Source organism: Tenrec ecaudatus, chromosome 13 (genome assembly GCF_050624435.1).
Source record: "Tenrec ecaudatus isolate mTenEca1 chromosome 13, mTenEca1.hap1, whole genome shotgun sequence".
Classification (NCBI taxonomy): domain Eukaryota; kingdom Metazoa; phylum Chordata; class Mammalia; order Afrosoricida; family Tenrecidae; genus Tenrec; species Tenrec ecaudatus.
This window is the reverse complement of record NC_134542.1, coordinates 135,700,648-135,718,918: the sequence shown is the minus strand read 5'-3', so window position 1 is coordinate 135,718,918 and position 18,271 is coordinate 135,700,648. Positions and strand designations below refer to the sequence as shown.

The following is an 18,271-nucleotide window of genomic DNA, read 5'->3' as shown; positions in this document are numbered from 1 at the left end:
CAGGGAAAGTTGCACTGAGAAATTTTTTCTCATCACAACAATGCTCATTTGTTTGTTTTTAGTAAATTAGGACATTTTTGTTTCGTTTTCCCCTAGGTTAGGAAGGGCTGTCCTAGGAGAAATTAATTTGGAAACTTTACCACAAGCACCTACAACCCTTATCCATCTCCTTTAGGCTTCTTTTTGCTTCCTAAATTCAAGTAACATACTAAGTAGAACACAATTTGTGTCTCTTGAGGATGCCAAAGTTCCCATGTTCCTGTGTTATAAATTGAAGAGTGTAGAATTATTCTTGGAAGAGTTAGATGGAAGCATCATTTTCAGATGTGTTGAGGCATAAATGGGGAGGGTATTTGACATGTGGTGAATTTTTAACTGCTGGATTTTCCACACTCCTGACCTCTGTTGTTCAAGGATCAACTGTAGTCATATATTAAAGCACAAGGTAACCAGTTAGGTGTTTTGATAGACATTTTTCAAACTAGCTTGGTTGTAATTCCTTATAACAAAAATACTTAATCTTACACCTATTTTACTTTTATCAAAACAGTACATATTCATGACTTAAACTATCCAGTGCTACTAGAACTGTGGTAAAATAATAGCACACTCTTTTTCTCATCTTTCCCAATGTGTAATTCATAAACTCCACATACAATTAATTAATGTTTTTTAAAGAGTTTTTTTCCTGATACTTCTACTTTTATTGTTAATCAAGAGAAGTGTTATAGAGTGAATCTGTTGTCCGCTTAAAAATTCACATACATTTTGTTTCATTGTCTGCCTGCATTTCCCACTCCCTGTTTATCCCACTTTGTTTCGGGTTTCCATTCCTCTTCCTCCTCGCCTACCCCTCTGGCTATCCAAGCGTTACCTTTGGCAGAGTCTCTACCCTATTAATTGCAAATTATTCTGAGAAATGTACACATCCCACGTGTTGTTGGCCATTTTATAAGCATGGCTGAGCCAAGGAGGTGAGTTCATTTCCAGGCTTGGAGGATGATCAAGTGCTACATGTTCGTGGGGGTTCCACAAGTCCTAATCCAACTAGTAAGCTTGGACTCCCTCTTTTTAATTAAAAAAAATCATTTTGCGTCTTGTTTTGTATTTTCCACCTACTTTATTTTTTATTTTATTATTTTTTTTTAAATTTTAACAATTTATTAGGGGCTCATACAATTCTTATCACAGTTCATACATATACATACATCAATTGTATAAAACACATCTGTACAGTCTTTGCCCTAATCATTTTTTTCTCCTCTTTTCTTTTTTTACATTTTATTAGGGACTCATACAACTCTTATCACCATCCATACATATACATACATCAATTGTATAAAGCACATCCATACATTCCCTGCCCCAATCATTCTCAAGGCATTTGCTCTCCACGTAAGCCCCTTGCATCAGGTCCTCTTTTTTTTTCCCCTCCCTCCCCTTTCCCCCCTCCCTCATGTGCCCTTGGTAATTTATACATCGTTATTTTGTCATATCTTGCCCTATCTGGAGTCTCCCTTTCCCCCTTCTCTGCTGTCCCTCTCCCAGGGAAGAGGTCACATGTGGATCCTTGTAATCAGTTCCCCCTTTCCAACCCACTCACCCTCCACTCTCCCAGCATCGTCCCTCACACCCTTGGTCCTGAAGGTATCATCCACCCTGGATTCCCTGTACCTCCAGCCCTCATATGTACCAGTGTACAGCCTCTGTCCTCTCCAGCCCTGCAAGGTAGAATTCGGATCATGGTAGTTGGGGGGAGGAAGCATCCAAGATCTGGGGGAAAGCTGTGTTCTTCATCGGTACTACCTCGCACCCTAATTAACCCATCTCCTCTCCTAAACCCCTCTATGAGGGGATCTCCATTGGCCGACACTTGGGCCTTGGGTCTCCACTCTGCACTTCCCCCTTCATTTAATATGGTATATATATATATATACATATACATATACACATATATACACATACATACACACACTTATATCGTTGTTTGTTTTTTTTTAACAATTTATTGGGGCTCATACAATTCTTTTCACAGTTCATACATATACATACATCAATTGTATAAAGCACATCTGTACAGTCTTTGCCTAATCATTTTTTTCTCTTTTCTTCCTCTACATTTTATTAGGGACTCATACAACTCTCATCACCATCCACACATATACATACATCAATTGTACAAAGCACATCCATACATTCCCTGCCCCAATCATTCTCAAGGCATTTGCTCTCCACTTAAGCCCCTTGCATCAGGTCCTCTTTTTTTTTCCCCTCCCACCCCATTCCCTCCTCCCTCATGTGCCCTTGGTAATTTACACATCGTTATTTTGTCATATCTTGCCCTATCCGGAGTCTCCCTTCCCCCCTTCTCTGCTGTCCCTCTCCCAGGGAAGAGGTCACATGTGGATCCTTGTAATCAGTTCCCCCTTTCCAACCCACTCACCCTCCACTCTCCCAGCATCGCCCCTCACACCCTTGGTCCTGAAGGTATCATCCACCCTGGATTCCCTGTACCTCCAGCCCCCATATGTACCAGTGTACAGCCTCTGTCCTATCCAGCCCTGCAAGGTAGAATTCGGATCATGGTAGTTGGGGGGAGGAAGCATCCAGGATCTGGGGGAAAGCTGTGTTCTTCATCAATACTACCTCACACCCTAATTAACCCATCTCCTCTCCTAAACCCCTCTATGAGGGGATCTCCATTGGCCGACACTTGGGCCTTGGGTCTCCACTCTGCACTTCCCCCTTCATTTAATATGATATGTATACATATATACACATACATATATACATATACACATATATACACATACATACACACACATATCTTTTTTTTTTTTTTTTGCATGATGCCTTATACCTTGTCCTTGGGCACCTCGTGATCGCACTGGCCGGTGTGCTTCTTCCATGTGGGCTTTTTTGCTTCTGAGCTAGATGGCCGCTTGTTCACCTTCAAGCCTTTAAGACCCCAGACACTATCTCTTTTGATAGCCGGGCACCATCAGCTTTCTTCACCACATTTGCTTATGCACCCATTTGTCTTCAGCGATCCTATCATGGAGGTGTGCAGTCAATGATATGATTTTTTGTTCTTTGATGCCTGGTAACTGATCCCTTTGGGACCACTCGATCACACAGGCTGGTGTGTTCTTCCATGTGGACTTTGTTGCTTCTGAGCTAGATGGCCGCTTGTTTATCTTCAAGCCTTTAAGACCCCAGTCACTATCTCTTTTGATAGCCGGGCACCATCAGCTTTCTTCACCACATTTACTTGTTCACCCACTTTGGCTCCAGCCGTTGTGTCGGGAGAGTGAGCATCATAGAATTCCAGTTTAATAAAAGAAGGTATTCATGCATTGAGGGAGTGTTTGAGTAGAGGCCCAAGGTCCTTCCGCCACCTTAATACTTGACCTATAAATATAGACACATAGATCTATTTCCCCATCCTCCTACATATATTTGCATGTACATGTCTTTGTCTAGACCTCCATGAATGCCCTTTGACTCCTAGCTCTTTCCTCCATCTCCCTTGACTTTCCTCCTGCCCTATTACCATGCTTCGTTGCCACCTGGGCTAGAGTATACCTATTCTCTAAGCAACCTTACCCTTGATCATTTCCCACCAGGCCTGCCACTCCCCCTTCTCTACCATTTGGGGTCCCATGTTTTTCCCTTGTCCCTGGGTTTGTTAACACCACTTCCTTACCCCCCCTAACCCCCCCAAACCCAAGTCCCCCCGGAAGTGTCGGTCCCGTTGTTTTTCCTCCAGATAGTTCATCCAGCCTGTCCTAATCAGACAGACCTGTGGAGACACTAACATGCACAAAAACAAGACAGAGGAAAAGAAAGCAGCAGTATACAACCAGACAACAAAACAACAAAAACAAACCACTAACAAAGAACAGAACAAAACAGTTCACAAGAGAAAAGCTTGTAATTAGTTCAGGGATCATTTGCTGGCCCTTAGGAGCGTTTTCCAGTCCAGTCTTTTGGGGCAGCACGCCCTGGCCCCAAAGTCCACTTTCAGCATTCCCTGGGGACCTTGCCACTCCATTCCCTTGCTGTTCCGCTGCACTCCCCCAGTGATTTGCCTCGGTGTGGTGGGATCAGGTCAGGTGCAATTCCCACACTGTGTCTCCGGTGCTGTCCCCTGTATCGCCCTTAGTCACTGATTGGCATCTTTTGTCATAGTGGGGTCAGCCATGTTGTTCTCTTTGTGGACTGGCTGCTCTACTCAGGAACATCATCCTCACGGCCTGGTGGGCCAGGCTGTGCTCCACTCTCGCTTTGTAGTATTTTGATGGTTTTTAAATTCATTGAAGCTTTCTTTTGTTTTTACGTATGATGTATTTGGAGAAAGTTTCATATATGCTGGAAAATAATGTATATTGTCTTGTTGGGTATGTTTGTAAACATGCATACACTTTTGTGTGTCTGTTTCATCGACCTGATTGACTTTATCAGAAACATTAACTTTTCCCAAGAGGTACTTTTTACTCATATACCAATAAAATGTGATATACCTGATAACTCTTCATCCTATCTGTTATTTGGAATTAGTCTTTAATTTTAACCGAATGTTTCTCATTTGGCTTTAATTTGCCATTTCTTAATGATTAAAGATGTTGAGTGCTTCTTGAAAAATGTGCTTCTTACCTACTTGCATGTATTTCTTTAAGAGCTCTGATTTTATTTTATGTAAAATGTTGTTTTGCTTGGAGTTTTTAATTTAATTGCCCTGTTTTTTTTAAGTGTGCTTAATTTATGTATCTATTGCTAAAACTCTTCTAAATAAATAGATTAGTTATTAAAGATCTTACGTATTAGAAAAACTACTTTAGCTATTGTGATTTTATTTATGGGATAACTGAGTTTTGGGGTTTTTCCTGTATGATTTCTTTTGAAACTGGAGTTAAAATTGCTTACTTTGAAATTAATTAACACTGTATCAGTCATTCTGATTTTGTTTTTAAAATTCAGGGAATCATTTCTTATTCTGGGATCAAAAAGATAATTTTTCTGTTTCTCAAAAGTTTTAACAGCTTTGCCTTTCTCATTTAAATATTTAAGATAAACTACAGTGTTATATCAGTTCATCAAATGGTCAGAATCAAGATCTCAGTTTCAATGTTTAATAATGGAAAAGATTCACACAAACATGAGACATAGGTGCAGCATGAAGTCCAGAATAATTGCCAGGTGCTTTCCTCGACTGATTAGTGTATGTGTGGCTAGATTTGACTTGTGTGGTTTCTAATTGATGTATGTTTGTGGTCTCATCATTTACACAGAAGAGAGTGTATAAGTCTGTAGAATCCTGGCTTGTTTACTCTACTCCTTGACAGACCTCTGCTAGTCATTCCATAGCTGTGTATTCTCCCACTAGCAAATACCATTGGTGTGCTTGCCTGAAGACTTGTCATTATTGTGTTTATAAAGTTTAACATTTCTTTGTTACCTTTCTTGACTTCGCTGGGACATTCTGTTGGTGACCCTTTCCTTCTCAATGTTTAACCCATTGTAGGTGATGTGATATAAGGTTTTAGTTTCTTTATTATGAATAAAACCTTATTTAATCGTGTATATGTAATATGTACACTTATATGTTATACATATGTCTGTTTGAATTCTCAGTCAACTTCCTGTGATCTGTATGTCTCTTTGTGGTCTCTTTTAAGTGTAATGCCTGTTAATTATATATATATATATATATATTTTTTTTTGCTAGTCCTCCATGGGCATCTTCAGAAAGAAGATGTTTATTTTTTGATGCTCTGTGGACAGCATCTGAGAAGACACTTGCCCTCAGGACTTTAGAAAACATAATCCCCAAGGACCTTAGTCCCTTAGCGTGTTACCACTGCCTTGTCTCACAGCCCAGCTAGAAAGAGGTGGCGGGAACAGGAATGGGGCTGTGAAATAGAGCGGGGAAAGAGAGAGTTTCAAGATGCATGTGGTGCTTTTGAGGTGGCTCCCAAATAATTATATTATTTTAAAGAAATTACGTTTCATTTAAAAATTATCTAAGAAGTTACCAGAATAATCTGATGTAACCCACTCAATTCAACAGACTGAACCTCCACTGAACACTCCAGAAAACAGGGAATATACTGCTGAAATAATGTTTGAGTCATTCAATGTTCCAGGCTTGTATATTGCTGTGCAGGTAAGCCAGTTCTTGCTTATTGAAATGAGCCTTAAAACTTAATCTGGTATTTGTAAAGAAAATATCCTTCTTCTCTGACAGTTTTAAATATAAGTTTTAGAGCATCTCATAATTCTTTCCTTATATCAATAATTTAATAGCCATATTATGGAAAATGGAGATACACAGCAAAATGAAAATTTTAAAGAAAGTAAGTTGATGGTCTTTAGATAGTTCAAGGCCCTACTTATTTATGGCAGACAGAGGGGAACTTATAATTATTGAATGATTACTTTGTGCAAAGAGCTTTACGTACATATTCATTTATCCTCATAATTAATGTGAACCTTGTCTCACCCCTGTGAAGGCCAGGTATATTTGATCTGCCTGTATCTTATATTATAATTCATAAATCACTTTAATATTTTATTGCACTTCAGCTATGTACAGATCGGTATGAAATAACTTCTCTCCCACCTCAGTGTCAAAGCTTAACTCTTATTGTTACCACTTAGCATATTAGAAATGCTTAATGGGTTATGAATTAATAATTAGAGGTATTTATATGTATATGTTAATAAAAGGAAAAACTAAAGTTTGAAGGCAACTTTATTCAAAGTTAAATGGTGGGCGGTGCTATAGGATGTATAGGACCAACAAGTGATAATTCCTAGGAGGAATATTTTGACTTAGAATAGTGAAGAACTTCTGAATGGCTCCTACACTCCATACATTTGCTGCCGTTGAGTTTTCTACTGTTGAAAATATTTAAGAAGCTGTGTATTAGGGACTTTGTAGGAGGGGATACTTGGGCTTGGGCTGGAGGCCTTTGTTAGCTCTTAGAACCTGCTTTCACCTTGATACAAAACAGTGAGAGCTTGTTTAACTCTTGGTTACTCAGTGATTTAGGGATGAAGAGTGTTTTAAGTTACCTGTTGGTTTTGTGGCTCAGTTCTCTTAACAGGTATATGATATATACATATTCTAATTTTGGATTATAGCTATTTAAAAACACTTAAAAATAACCAAAAGACAATTTCTGGTTGTAAATAAGTTTTGCAGTTAGCTGAAAAGGAAGGACCATTTCCCACAATGAAGGCTAAACATTAAAATTTTGGGGCAACTATGGAGGTTTTCATTGTAAGACCTTCAAGATATTGTCTATAGTTGTATCATATCTGCTTATGATGTGATCCTGAGTTAGAGTGGAATGGCCTAGATTGTCTTTCCAGGTCTATTATAGCTATCCCATTGCAAGTAAGTAAAATAAAGCTGATGTAGCTCTATTAATAATTATTAGTAATAAATCATGTTAATTTCTTAACGTTAAACTAGGCATTCACTTTTTCTGTGGTTGAAGAAAAAACTTGTTATCTGTTACAAAGTGCATATTGTATTTGGAACGTTTGAAGCACAATAAGAGTAGCAATTGCTTAGGGCCCTCTAGGAATTGAGCAATTAGTGTGATTATGTACCTCGCTGCTTTATTTTATTAAACCTTACTTTCTGGTTTGTGACAGGTCAGCCTGTGTAAGTCTTGTGCTATTTCATATTAGTATTATGTTGTTTTAGGAGAAAAATGACTCTAGCTAAAATATTTTAAAATATGTCCTTAACAACAAAATTGTAAATCTCTATGTTAGGCCTGTTGACTAGAGAAACAAATCCAGTGATCCTCATATATGTGTAAGAAAGAGCTTTATATCAAGTAATAATAATATATCAAGAAGACCTCTCAGCCCAACTCAAGTGGCCTCTGACAGCAGCCAGGATCCGTCATTAGGAAGGTGAAGGGAGAGGGTGGGGGGAGATTCCCAGGACCCTCGTTATGAGAAGGCCAGGTCCACACGGAGTCACCATCAGGTTGTGACCTGATTGACAGGTTAAACTCCACCCCTAGACTTTTATTTATCTCCAGGTTAACATGAAATGATGTAACTACCACAGTTTTTCTTAGTAAAGATGTGGAGTGCATTTTAGGATAAATGAAGACAATTTCAGGAACCCTGGTGGTGCCGTAGTTACGGCTTGAGCTGTGACCCGCATGGTTGGCAGTTGGAAACCGCCAGCAGTCATGGGAGAAAGACTGGCTGTGTTTCTCGTCCACAGTTACAGCCTCAGAAACCCACGGAAGATAGTTGTGAGTCAGGAGTGACTCAAAGGCAGGAAGCTTGTTTCTTGGTATTGTAGAGAGGTGGTATATATATTTGTGTACTAGAAAAATGTGTATATATATATATACACATGTGTATATATGTGTATATATACATTTGTGTACTAGAAATATGTGTATTTTCTTCCCACACATAAAACATTTAAAACTGAGTAAAGTAAACTGCCTTTCCCGGTGTGTTTGGTTTTGTTTTTAAGGCTGTTCTCGCCTTAGCTGCGTCCTGGACCTCCAGACAAGTAGGAGAGCGAACGTTGACTGGTACGGTAATAGACAGTGGAGATGGCGTCACTCATGTCATTCCCGTGGTAAGGATATGTAAAAGTTCAAGTAATACAACTGAATTTTACAAATATGCCACTTGGAAAAAATACGGTTTAATTTGTATCGCTATAATTTTATATTTTCTGTAGCTATCTCTTCCTCAGTTGGTTATAATCTAACAAACAAAGAGCAGGCAAATCTCCCCTTGCTGTAGGCTGACACTACGCTTAGGAAAGAGAAGCCAGTGCAGTGTCTGAAATGGACCTGCACCGTGGCATGCTCACCGTGTCATTCTGCTTTCCACTTAGGGTTGCTGGTAGGCAGCTGACAGCCTTTTCCATAGTTGATGTCACACTGGCACAGGGCTTAACTCCATGGCAGTTAGTTTTAAGCAAAAGGAATTTAATGACTCTTGAGTATTGATTTTATTTGTTAAAAAGCTTGAATTATGATTGTACTGTATGGTTGATATTTGGTGGCATGTATTTGAAAATGCATTGAAATGTCAGCATTTTTTGCCGATCTGTCCTTTCAGTTGTTATTGACAAATTGGTGTTTTATTGTATACATTTGGTAGATTCAGAATGATTAAAAAACTCAAACTGATTAAATAGGTATATAAAGATGTATACTTTACCTTTTAAAATAAGGTACCTTTTTATATTGAGTATCATGAAGCAAACAATTATTTTTATGTTTAGTTTTTTTCCCCCACTATTCTCTTATTTTTAACCTATCGGGAAAATAATTGCATATTCAGAGTGATGACTTTTGGATTAGAATCTTGGTTTTCAATTAGAATCGTGGTCACCCATTGAAATGATATCATAATAGTATTAAATTAACAATAGCTGGCATTTAAAAATAACAGCTTTATTGAGATAAGATTCACATATGCTACAATTCACTCATTGAACTATACAGTAAATTGAAAAAATATTTAAAGTATATTAATTACCAAAACTAATTTTATCTCCATTTATAAAACCAGCCTTGTATTCATTAGCAGTCACTATTCTTCATAATTCTTTTAGGCTCCATCAACTGCTTATCTACTTTGTATCTCTAGATTTATCTCTTGGACATTTCATATCATTGTCATTATACAAAACATCGTTTTTGTTTTTTTTTAATTTTAACAATTTATTGGGGCTCATACAATTCTTTTCACAGTTCATATATATACATACATCAATTGTATAAAGCACATCTGTACATTCCCTGCCCCAATCATTCTCAAGGCATTTGCTCTCCACTTAAGCCCCTTGCATCAGGTCTTCTTTTTTTTCCCCTCCTCCCTCCCCTGTTTTGTTTTGTTTTATTATTTTAACAATTTATTAGGGGCTCATACAACTCTTATCACAGTCCATACATATACATACATCAATTGTATAAAGCACATCTGTACATTCTTTGCCCTAATCATTTTCTTTTTTTTCTCCTCTTTTCTTTTTTTTTTATTATTAAAAAACATTTTATTAGGGGCTCATATAACTCTTACCACAATCCATACATATACATACATCAATTGTATAAAGTACATCCATACATTCCCTGCCCCAATCATTCTCAAGGCATTTGCTCTCCACTTAAGCCCCTTGCATCAGGTCCTCTTTTTTTTTTCCCCCTCCCTCCCCATTCGCCCCTCCCTCATATGCCCTTGGTAATTTATACATCGTTGTTTTGTCATATCTTGCCCTATCCTGAGTCTCCCTTCCCCCCTTCTCTGCTGTCCCTCTCCCAGGGAAGAGGTCACAAAAACATCGTTTTTTATGACTGGTGTGTTAACACAACGTTTTTACGTTTCATCATGTTGTAGCATGCCATCAGTATTTAATTTCTTTTATGACCAAATACTATTCCACTTTTTAAATATATAGCTCATTATCCATTGAGTTTGGAATTTTTGTATTTTGGAAATTAGATGTGCCCCACATCTGATGGCTTTTTATAATTGATTGACAGCATGTTTTTTTCCCCTGGTGAATCACCAACTAATTGTTCTTGCTTAAAATTGGTAGCTTTTGGGGTTTAAAGGATGCATAAACTTCTTATTTTAACCAGTGTATGAACCGTATCTACTGTTGTTTCATCTCTTTCTCAGTTTACTCATTTATAAAATGTAGACTTATGACTTGGCACCAACTAGAAGTTGATGGGGCTAGGATTGGCACTTGAGTAGGCCAGACTATTCTAGTCTTTCTTAACATTTAACTAGACAATTAGATAATACCAGAATTTTGATGACTCATTAGACTACTCTTAAAACCGGTTGAAGGCTAGTCAGCAGTTCTGCTGATCTCTGTGCTCCCAGGATGGCCCTTTTCTCTTATTGGGGGACAGCAGATGTAGCTCTTTGGACCTGTTGTGTACTGAATTCCCGAGGGAGGCAGTTCTCTGTCCTTTGGTCCCCGTTGGCTAAGCTGATTGTCTCTTTTTTGCCTTAGTAGTTGGTTAGCTCTATTAGCCATAACAATTAATCTCTTTAGCAAAAGATTTTGTCAGCAAGTCCTTGGTGAGAATTTTAGTTATGCCTTTAGTTTACATAGCAGAATTTTCAAAATCTTTAAAATTCTGGTTTCATTTAACTCCATCTCTTTCCTTCTACATCCTACTGTGTAGCAAGGAGAAACCATGCTTCCCTCATAAGATCTTGCTTAAAAATCTGAGCCAAATAACCAAGCTCCTCACTAAAAATTCTGCCTTCCACTGAACATTTGAATATAATTTTGGCACTTTTTTTTGCTACTGCATAAAAAAACATTGCTTTTTCTTTATTGTCTAGCCCATAGGTTTATTCTTTGCATTGAAAGTCCCACAAGAAGCACATTTAACATCCATATTTCTAACAGCATTCTTTTGCTACTGTTATCATTGCCCAAGATGATAGAAACATTTTATAGTGTGCTTCACTTTTGAGTCCTCCCCAGAATAGCTTTTGATGTTCCTGTCCAGACATCCTAGGGCCCTATTATGAAGCATATTAGGATTTCTTCAGATTCTGCCAATTACGTAATTGCAAAACCACTTCCCCATTTTGGATATTATGTTAGAGTAGCACTTCACTCTGGAGAGCGCCACATCCTGGCATAATTATCTAGTGCTTATCACAGGTCAGCGGCTCAAACAAACTCATTGTCTCACACCGCAGGGCACACTGTTGTGACAGGGTTTTCTGTGACTGTAAGCTCTGGGGGAAGGACCTGGACTCTCTTCCGGTTCTTCATGATGCCTTGGTGATCTTCATGTGATGCCCCTGCTCTCCTCAGATCTTTGCTCAATCTGCTCTTTTCACATTCCCCCACTAAAGGATTTACATTCAGTTATTACCTCATTCATACAACTAAGAAACCCCCGTTTCTCAGATGGGATTAAAGCCATAGGTTATAGGTTAGAATTTATAAAATGTTTTTTTGGAATACAATTGTTTTTCTTTATATTTCCTCTCCTTGGAGTTCATTGAGATTTTTTGATCAATGGATTTGTCATTTTTATCCTACCTGGAAAGTTTTTGTCTGTTATTTCTTCAGTATTTTTGGTCTCTAGTTCTCTGAGGACTCCTCTTGCAGGTATAATTAACTGCTGGAGGTAGCATAAGTTCCTTCATGGTCTGTTTATTTGCCACCTTCTCCCAACCCCTCCTCCCACTGCTTTCTCTATATGTCGTTCTGGAGAGGAGTCCTGGTGATGCAGAGTTAAGTACTTTGCTGCCAACTGAAAGGTCAAAGTTGAACAAAGTTTAAACTACTGCCATTCTGTGGGAGAAAGCTGTGACAGCCTGCTTCTATAGAGGTTCCCCTGAAAACCGTATAACCCCACTGACACTGAGGCAATCCTGACTCACAGGGATCCACTTCAGAGAGTCTACAGCTAAATCTTAGGAGCACTGGGGGTGTAGAAGGTACAAAGTGGGCTGCCATCCTCATGGTCAACAGTTTGAAACCACCAGCAGCTCCGAGGGAGAAAGACTGAGCTTTCTCCTCCCATAAACAGTGTCGCTCTGAGTGACTGCATGGCAGCAAGTGGAGATTGAATCTTAACAGGTAGGAGCAGACAAAGTCTTTTCTCCCAAGGAGTTGGTGGATTTGAACCATCAACCTTGCAGCGAGCAGCTCAATGCCTAACCTACAGTAACATCAGTTCTAGTCTTATCATGTAGATTCACTGTATGAGTTGAAATCAACTTGATGGCATTGGGTTTTTTCATATCATGTTGATAGTTTCTCTTTCTGAGTTCTCAAATACACCAATCTCTCTGTGTGTTTAATCTATCATTTTATGCAGAGTAATTTATTTTAATTGTTTCCCTTTTCTTTTCAAAAGTCTTACTGGGCTCTTTATGTCTTTTTTTTCTCTCTTACGCTCATGTTCCAATGATTCTTTTTATCATATGGAATATTTAAATATATTGGCTAAATCTATTTTTGTCATTTCTGGTTTTGCCTAGTATTTAATTTTCCTCCTCATTGGAGATTTTATTTTCTTTTTTTCCTTGCAGCCTTGATAATTTTTGTTTGGCTGCTATTTGTTCATGTTATTGGGTCCTAGGTTTTTGGAGTCCTTTAAATGTTTTATGGAGCCCTGGTGGTGTTGTGAGTTAGATTGGGCTGCTAACTGCAAGGTCCGTGGTTCAAACCAGCCAGCCAGCTGTTCCTTGGGAGAAAGAAGCTATCTGCTCTACCCAGATTTTCAGCATCAGAAAACCTACAAAGGGTTTGAATCGACTCGATGGTAGTGGGTCTTGGACTTGGTTTAAATATTTTAGGCCTTTTTCCTTGGGCATAGTTAAATTATAGTCATCTGCTCGAGTCTTAGAAGGACTTCCTCTAAATGTCATGAAGCAGTTCCAGACTATCTTTTAGTGACTATGCGTCCAAATCAACTCAACAGCAGTGTTTGAAACCACTCTCGAGCAGCAGTTTTCTAAGGACTCTACACCATGCATCATGTTTGTTCAGATTTCTCTCTAAGGGAAGAGAGCAAATTTATCCCTAATAATTTGTTGTGTATAGATGGAAGACGTTCCAAACAGTGTTTATTAATGAAGTTTAATTTTTCTCTATTTATTGCATTTCAGTCTGATATCAATACATTTATGAACCAGTTCTATGGAATTTTTTGATATAGTGACGGCACATAGAACACCTTCTCTGATGGAATCAGCTATTTTTTAAAATCATTTTCTAAGGGGCTTGTACAACTCTTAGAACAATCCGTACATCCATCCATTGTGTCAAGCACATTGCCATCGTTACTTTCAAAACATTTTCTTTCTACTTGAACCCTTAGTATCAGTTCCTCATTTTTGCCCCTCTCCCTCCTGAACCGTTGATAATTTATAAATTATTATCGCTTTTTTCATGTCTCACACTGACCAAAACTCTTTAAGGTCAGTATGTATATACTGTTCAGTCATTTATTTCAGTCATTGTTATAAGCACTTAGGTATATGATTAAATCTTAAGTTGTGCCATTGTTCATTTTTGTTCAGTATTATAACTTAATAAGTGTGAGTAATACAGATGGGTAAAGACTAAAATTCTCCTAGGATTATTCCTACATTAACGTTCAAAATTGATCTTTCATAATTGAATTTTTCAGGTAATACTAATTTTCAAAATACTGATTTTTTTTTTAAATTTAGGCGGAAGGATATGTGATTGGCAGTTGTATTAAGCACATTCCAATAGCAGGACGAGATATAACATATTTTATTCAGCAACTGCTGAGAGATCGAGAAGTAGGAATCCCTCCAGAACAATCCCTGGAAACCGCTAAGGCAGTAAAGGTAAACCGGAACTGTTGTTCATCAACTGTACTCATTGAAGTCACAGTACTAACAGAGCAGAACAAGCACATAAAGCGAATTTTATGTTGGCCCCTTAAAAATCATTACTTTTCACTAAGCTTTTTTGGTATGTTTTGTGAGTAAATTATTAGGGAAATTATTATTTGCTTATTTCCTCATTTTACATTTCAGAGCACTAATATAGAAGAACATTTATACCAAATGACTTCAAAATATTTTCTTTAGTGAATATAGTTATTTCTCCACATAGTCAAGCAACACACTAAAGAAAAATGTAAACACTGTGTAAGATATTTTAATTATAAGTGATCGGGTCTATCAAAATACTGTGCATTACTTCCCAAATTTTTCATTTGCCAACTTAACAACTCTTAGTGAATTTATCACATAAATTGTGAACAGTAAAATTACTGTTGCAGTGCCTTTGGGAAATCGTTGAAGTTTAAAATCAAACACAGGAGACAACAAAATCTATTCCAAGCAGATGAGTAGACTGATAAATTAATTTTATTTAATGTCTTTTAATGCTCACCCTTTCTTTGGAATTTCTATTGGGGAAAACAATTATAACTATTGATATTATTTAAAATAGGTATTAACAATCTATACAGATAGTAATTTGTAAGGTTGTACTAACTTATTTGTTCTCATAATGTGTGTTTTGTGATTTTCCCTCTAAAACAATACTAAGCTTCATTATTAAACATTAAAATGTTGGAGGACATCCTTTTTGATGTTTCCTAAAATGAGGGGAAAAATCATGGTTTTTTTTTTTCTCTCCCAAGGAGCGTTATAGTTATGTCTGCCCAGATTTAGTAAAAGAATTTAACAAGTATGACACAGATGGATCAAAGTGGATTAAACAATATACTGGAATCAATGCTATTTCAAAGAAAGAATTTTCCATTGATGTTGGTTATGAGAGATTCTTGGGACCCGAAATCTTTTTTCATCCAGAGGTAAGTTTTCCTCGATGGAATTGTTTTGAAATATTCAACAGAGAATATCAACTAGAAGGTATTCAGATAGAATTAATCTCTAGTTTAATATTTAATCATTATCTTCAATATTTTATCGTTTACTAGTTAATAATATATTAATAATTAGCCTAGAATAGGATGGTGAGTCTGTGAAATGGTGGTAGTAGTGTCAGAACTTGTCTGAATCCACGGCGGGGAACAGTGAAGATCTTTGTCAGCACAAAGCTGGTTTTTTTGTGGTGGGAATGAGACATAGCTCCATTCTAACCTTTACCACTTACCAGTTGTCTTCCCCACACCACGGCTGGGCTTAGTGATCTGTTGCAATGACATGAAGACTTCATCGATAATACTTACAGTTAGTAGTTTAAATTAAGGCAAAGTCTGGAAATCTGTCCCGAAGGGGAAAGCACATCTCACCCTTCTTTAGTGCAGGACAGCCCTCTCAACTCTTGGCTGTGCAAGAGAACAGGCTCCTTTCTATCCACACGCACACACCCTTTCACCTGTACAAGTCTTCCTTTGACCCCACCCCCACCCCCACCCCAAGGACAGGCTCCTCTTAGCTCCCTCAAGACCATGTTCCTGAGCCTCGTATGTATCTCATCCCCGCCCCCAACACAACATCAAGGAACCCATTCCACCACAAAATCATATTCTTCAAGGGGAAAAACGGCCTTTGCTAAAACTGATAGACATATACCACTCTTCATGCAATTTTAGAAAATGACGCTTTTCTCACTTTTCAGAGTTTGGCTGGTGGTGGTAGGATGAGTTGCCGTCTGGCGTGTCAGAGAAGACTTGTGCTTCCGGGGGCTTTCTTTTATTTTGTTGTTGGAAGTATGCACAGCAAAGCATACACCCAGGCAACCCTTTCTATATGTACCAAGTGACTTTGACACATCCCTCTGCTTTCCTGACGTGTTCTCTCCTGTTAATGTAAACTCACTGCCCTCGGAGGGTCCTGTCTCATCATTCGAGTTACTCTTGTCAGTTTGACCCTAGATACTTCCCCAAATTTTGTAATGTTCTCAAGGCGAATATTTTTGCTTTCAGGTTTAGAGATTATCTTGGGCCAGTATTTTCAGGACTTCATCCAGAACTTTAGGGCTCCAGGAAGTCTGGGGTTTGTGAGACTTCTGGAACTGTATTTCTCCCCTTTGATTGGGATCCTTCTGTAAACTCTTTAATCATGAAATTCAGGAGTAGAAGCTGGGCACCATCCAGTTCCTTTGTCCTCTTGTCTGAGGAGCTGGTTGTTCAAGGAGGCAGTTAGCCACACATTCGATCTGTCCTCTTATTCTTGGCTCTTCCTTTGTTGCTTCAGTGGAATAGAGACTAATGATTGTGCTCTGGATGGCTGCTGGCAGTGTTTCCAGACCCCACAGACGAGTAGGCGAACTAGAAGTAGTAAACATATTATTAGGCCAGTTTTCTAATGTCGCAAGAACCATGACACTAAACCTCTAAACCAAGGAAACATTTCATGACATGTTTGTTTTGGGTCATTGTTTTAAATATCACAGTTTTTGAGTGTTCAACCCTCTTCAGTATACCACATACTGACAGTAATTACAGTAATTGTCTGTGCAACCCTACCTTCAATCAATACAGTAGCTACAGAACTATTAACCCCCCTTTCCATCTTTCTGGCCTCTACTAACCACAAATAAACTTTGTTGTGTATACGTGGAACCTGGAGTTCAAGTGGCATCTGACCTTCTCTAACGTAAAGGGAATTAGAGGAGAAAGAATCATAAGTGTCAGCTACCCCAGTCTTAATACTATGAGGTGGAGGCCAGACAAGCCTCCACTCCGACTTTACCAATTCCGAAGCCAACCATTCATGCTGGGTTTGATAATTTGTTGCAGTGACCATACAAAACTGATAGACCACACCTGTCATTATAAGATTTACTAGGAAAGTACCAGGGTGCAATTCAGAATCAGACATTACTTGGGATACAGTTCTTCCAGAATAGCCTCTTCAGCCTTGCCTTCAGACATATGTGCCTCTCCGATTCTCAGCCTTTCTCAGTGCCTTACGTCCCTTTGACCTCTGCCCTGCTGAGGCGAGTGTTAGGTTTGGTTCTGCTGACAAATGTTGAGAGGCATCATCACACTGCGGGTAAGTCTTGGCCTCAAGGTACTCAGCTCTGGGTAAAAAGCCTTCTTCCTGGAGATATTGAGCTTTCTTTTCCGTGGACTGAGAAGGCCCACCGTTCACTGTCTTATGACTGTTCTGCTGCTTGCTTTTCACTCTTTCACTATCTCTGGTGTTACAGCGGTTTCTAGGATTGAGATTCAGCACAGGGATCTGGGGTACAAAGCTGGCACTGCAGTCCTTCCTCATCTTTCGTTTTCATTTTTTTCGCTCATCTTTCTTGAAAGCAGTGAGTCCTCCCTTTCTACCTCTGGGGTTGCCCATCTTAAGTTTATCAGGATGTTAAAACTGACCGATCTCCACCTCGACAGTCAACACAACCCATTCGCATGGTCCCACTAGCATAAGGGTGCCAAATACTAATATCCTGGTGGACCAAAAGCATTTCAACATTTGTATAGTCCTGCCTAGTTATTTGGTGGGATATATAAAAACCGTGTGGACAACGAATCTGTCTTGGAAGAAGTACGGGCAGAGTGCTCCTTAGAGGCCAGGATGGCGAAATTTCATCTTTATACTTTAGATGTGTCAGGAGAGGCCACTACCTGGAGAAGGACATCATGTTTGGAAAAGTAAAGGGGCAGTAACAAAGAGGAAGCCCTTCAAGGAGATGGATGACAGACACAGTGGCTGCATCAGTGGACTCACACATGAGAACAATTGTGAAGATGGTGTGGGGCAGGGCGGTGTTTCATTCTGTTGTGCACAAGGTTACTATGGGTCGGAACTCAGTTGATAA

The 18,271-nt window shown here is 38.7% G+C and overlaps 1 protein-coding gene across 1 annotated transcript in view; it reads left to right on the top strand.

The window, feature by feature from the left end:
• Window positions 1–18,271, top strand: part of ACTR3 (actin related protein 3) — a 63,264-nt gene that overhangs the window by 33,459 nt on the left and 11,534 nt on the right. The window contains exons 5-8 of the mRNA XM_075530278.1: window positions 6,071–6,166; window positions 8,516–8,623; window positions 14,224–14,367; window positions 15,174–15,347. Of these exons, the coding sequence (XP_075386393.1) occupies window positions 6,071–6,166; window positions 8,516–8,623; window positions 14,224–14,367; window positions 15,174–15,347 (522 nt within the window). The remainder of the gene's footprint in view (window positions 1–6,070; window positions 6,167–8,515; window positions 8,624–14,223; window positions 14,368–15,173; window positions 15,348–18,271) is intronic.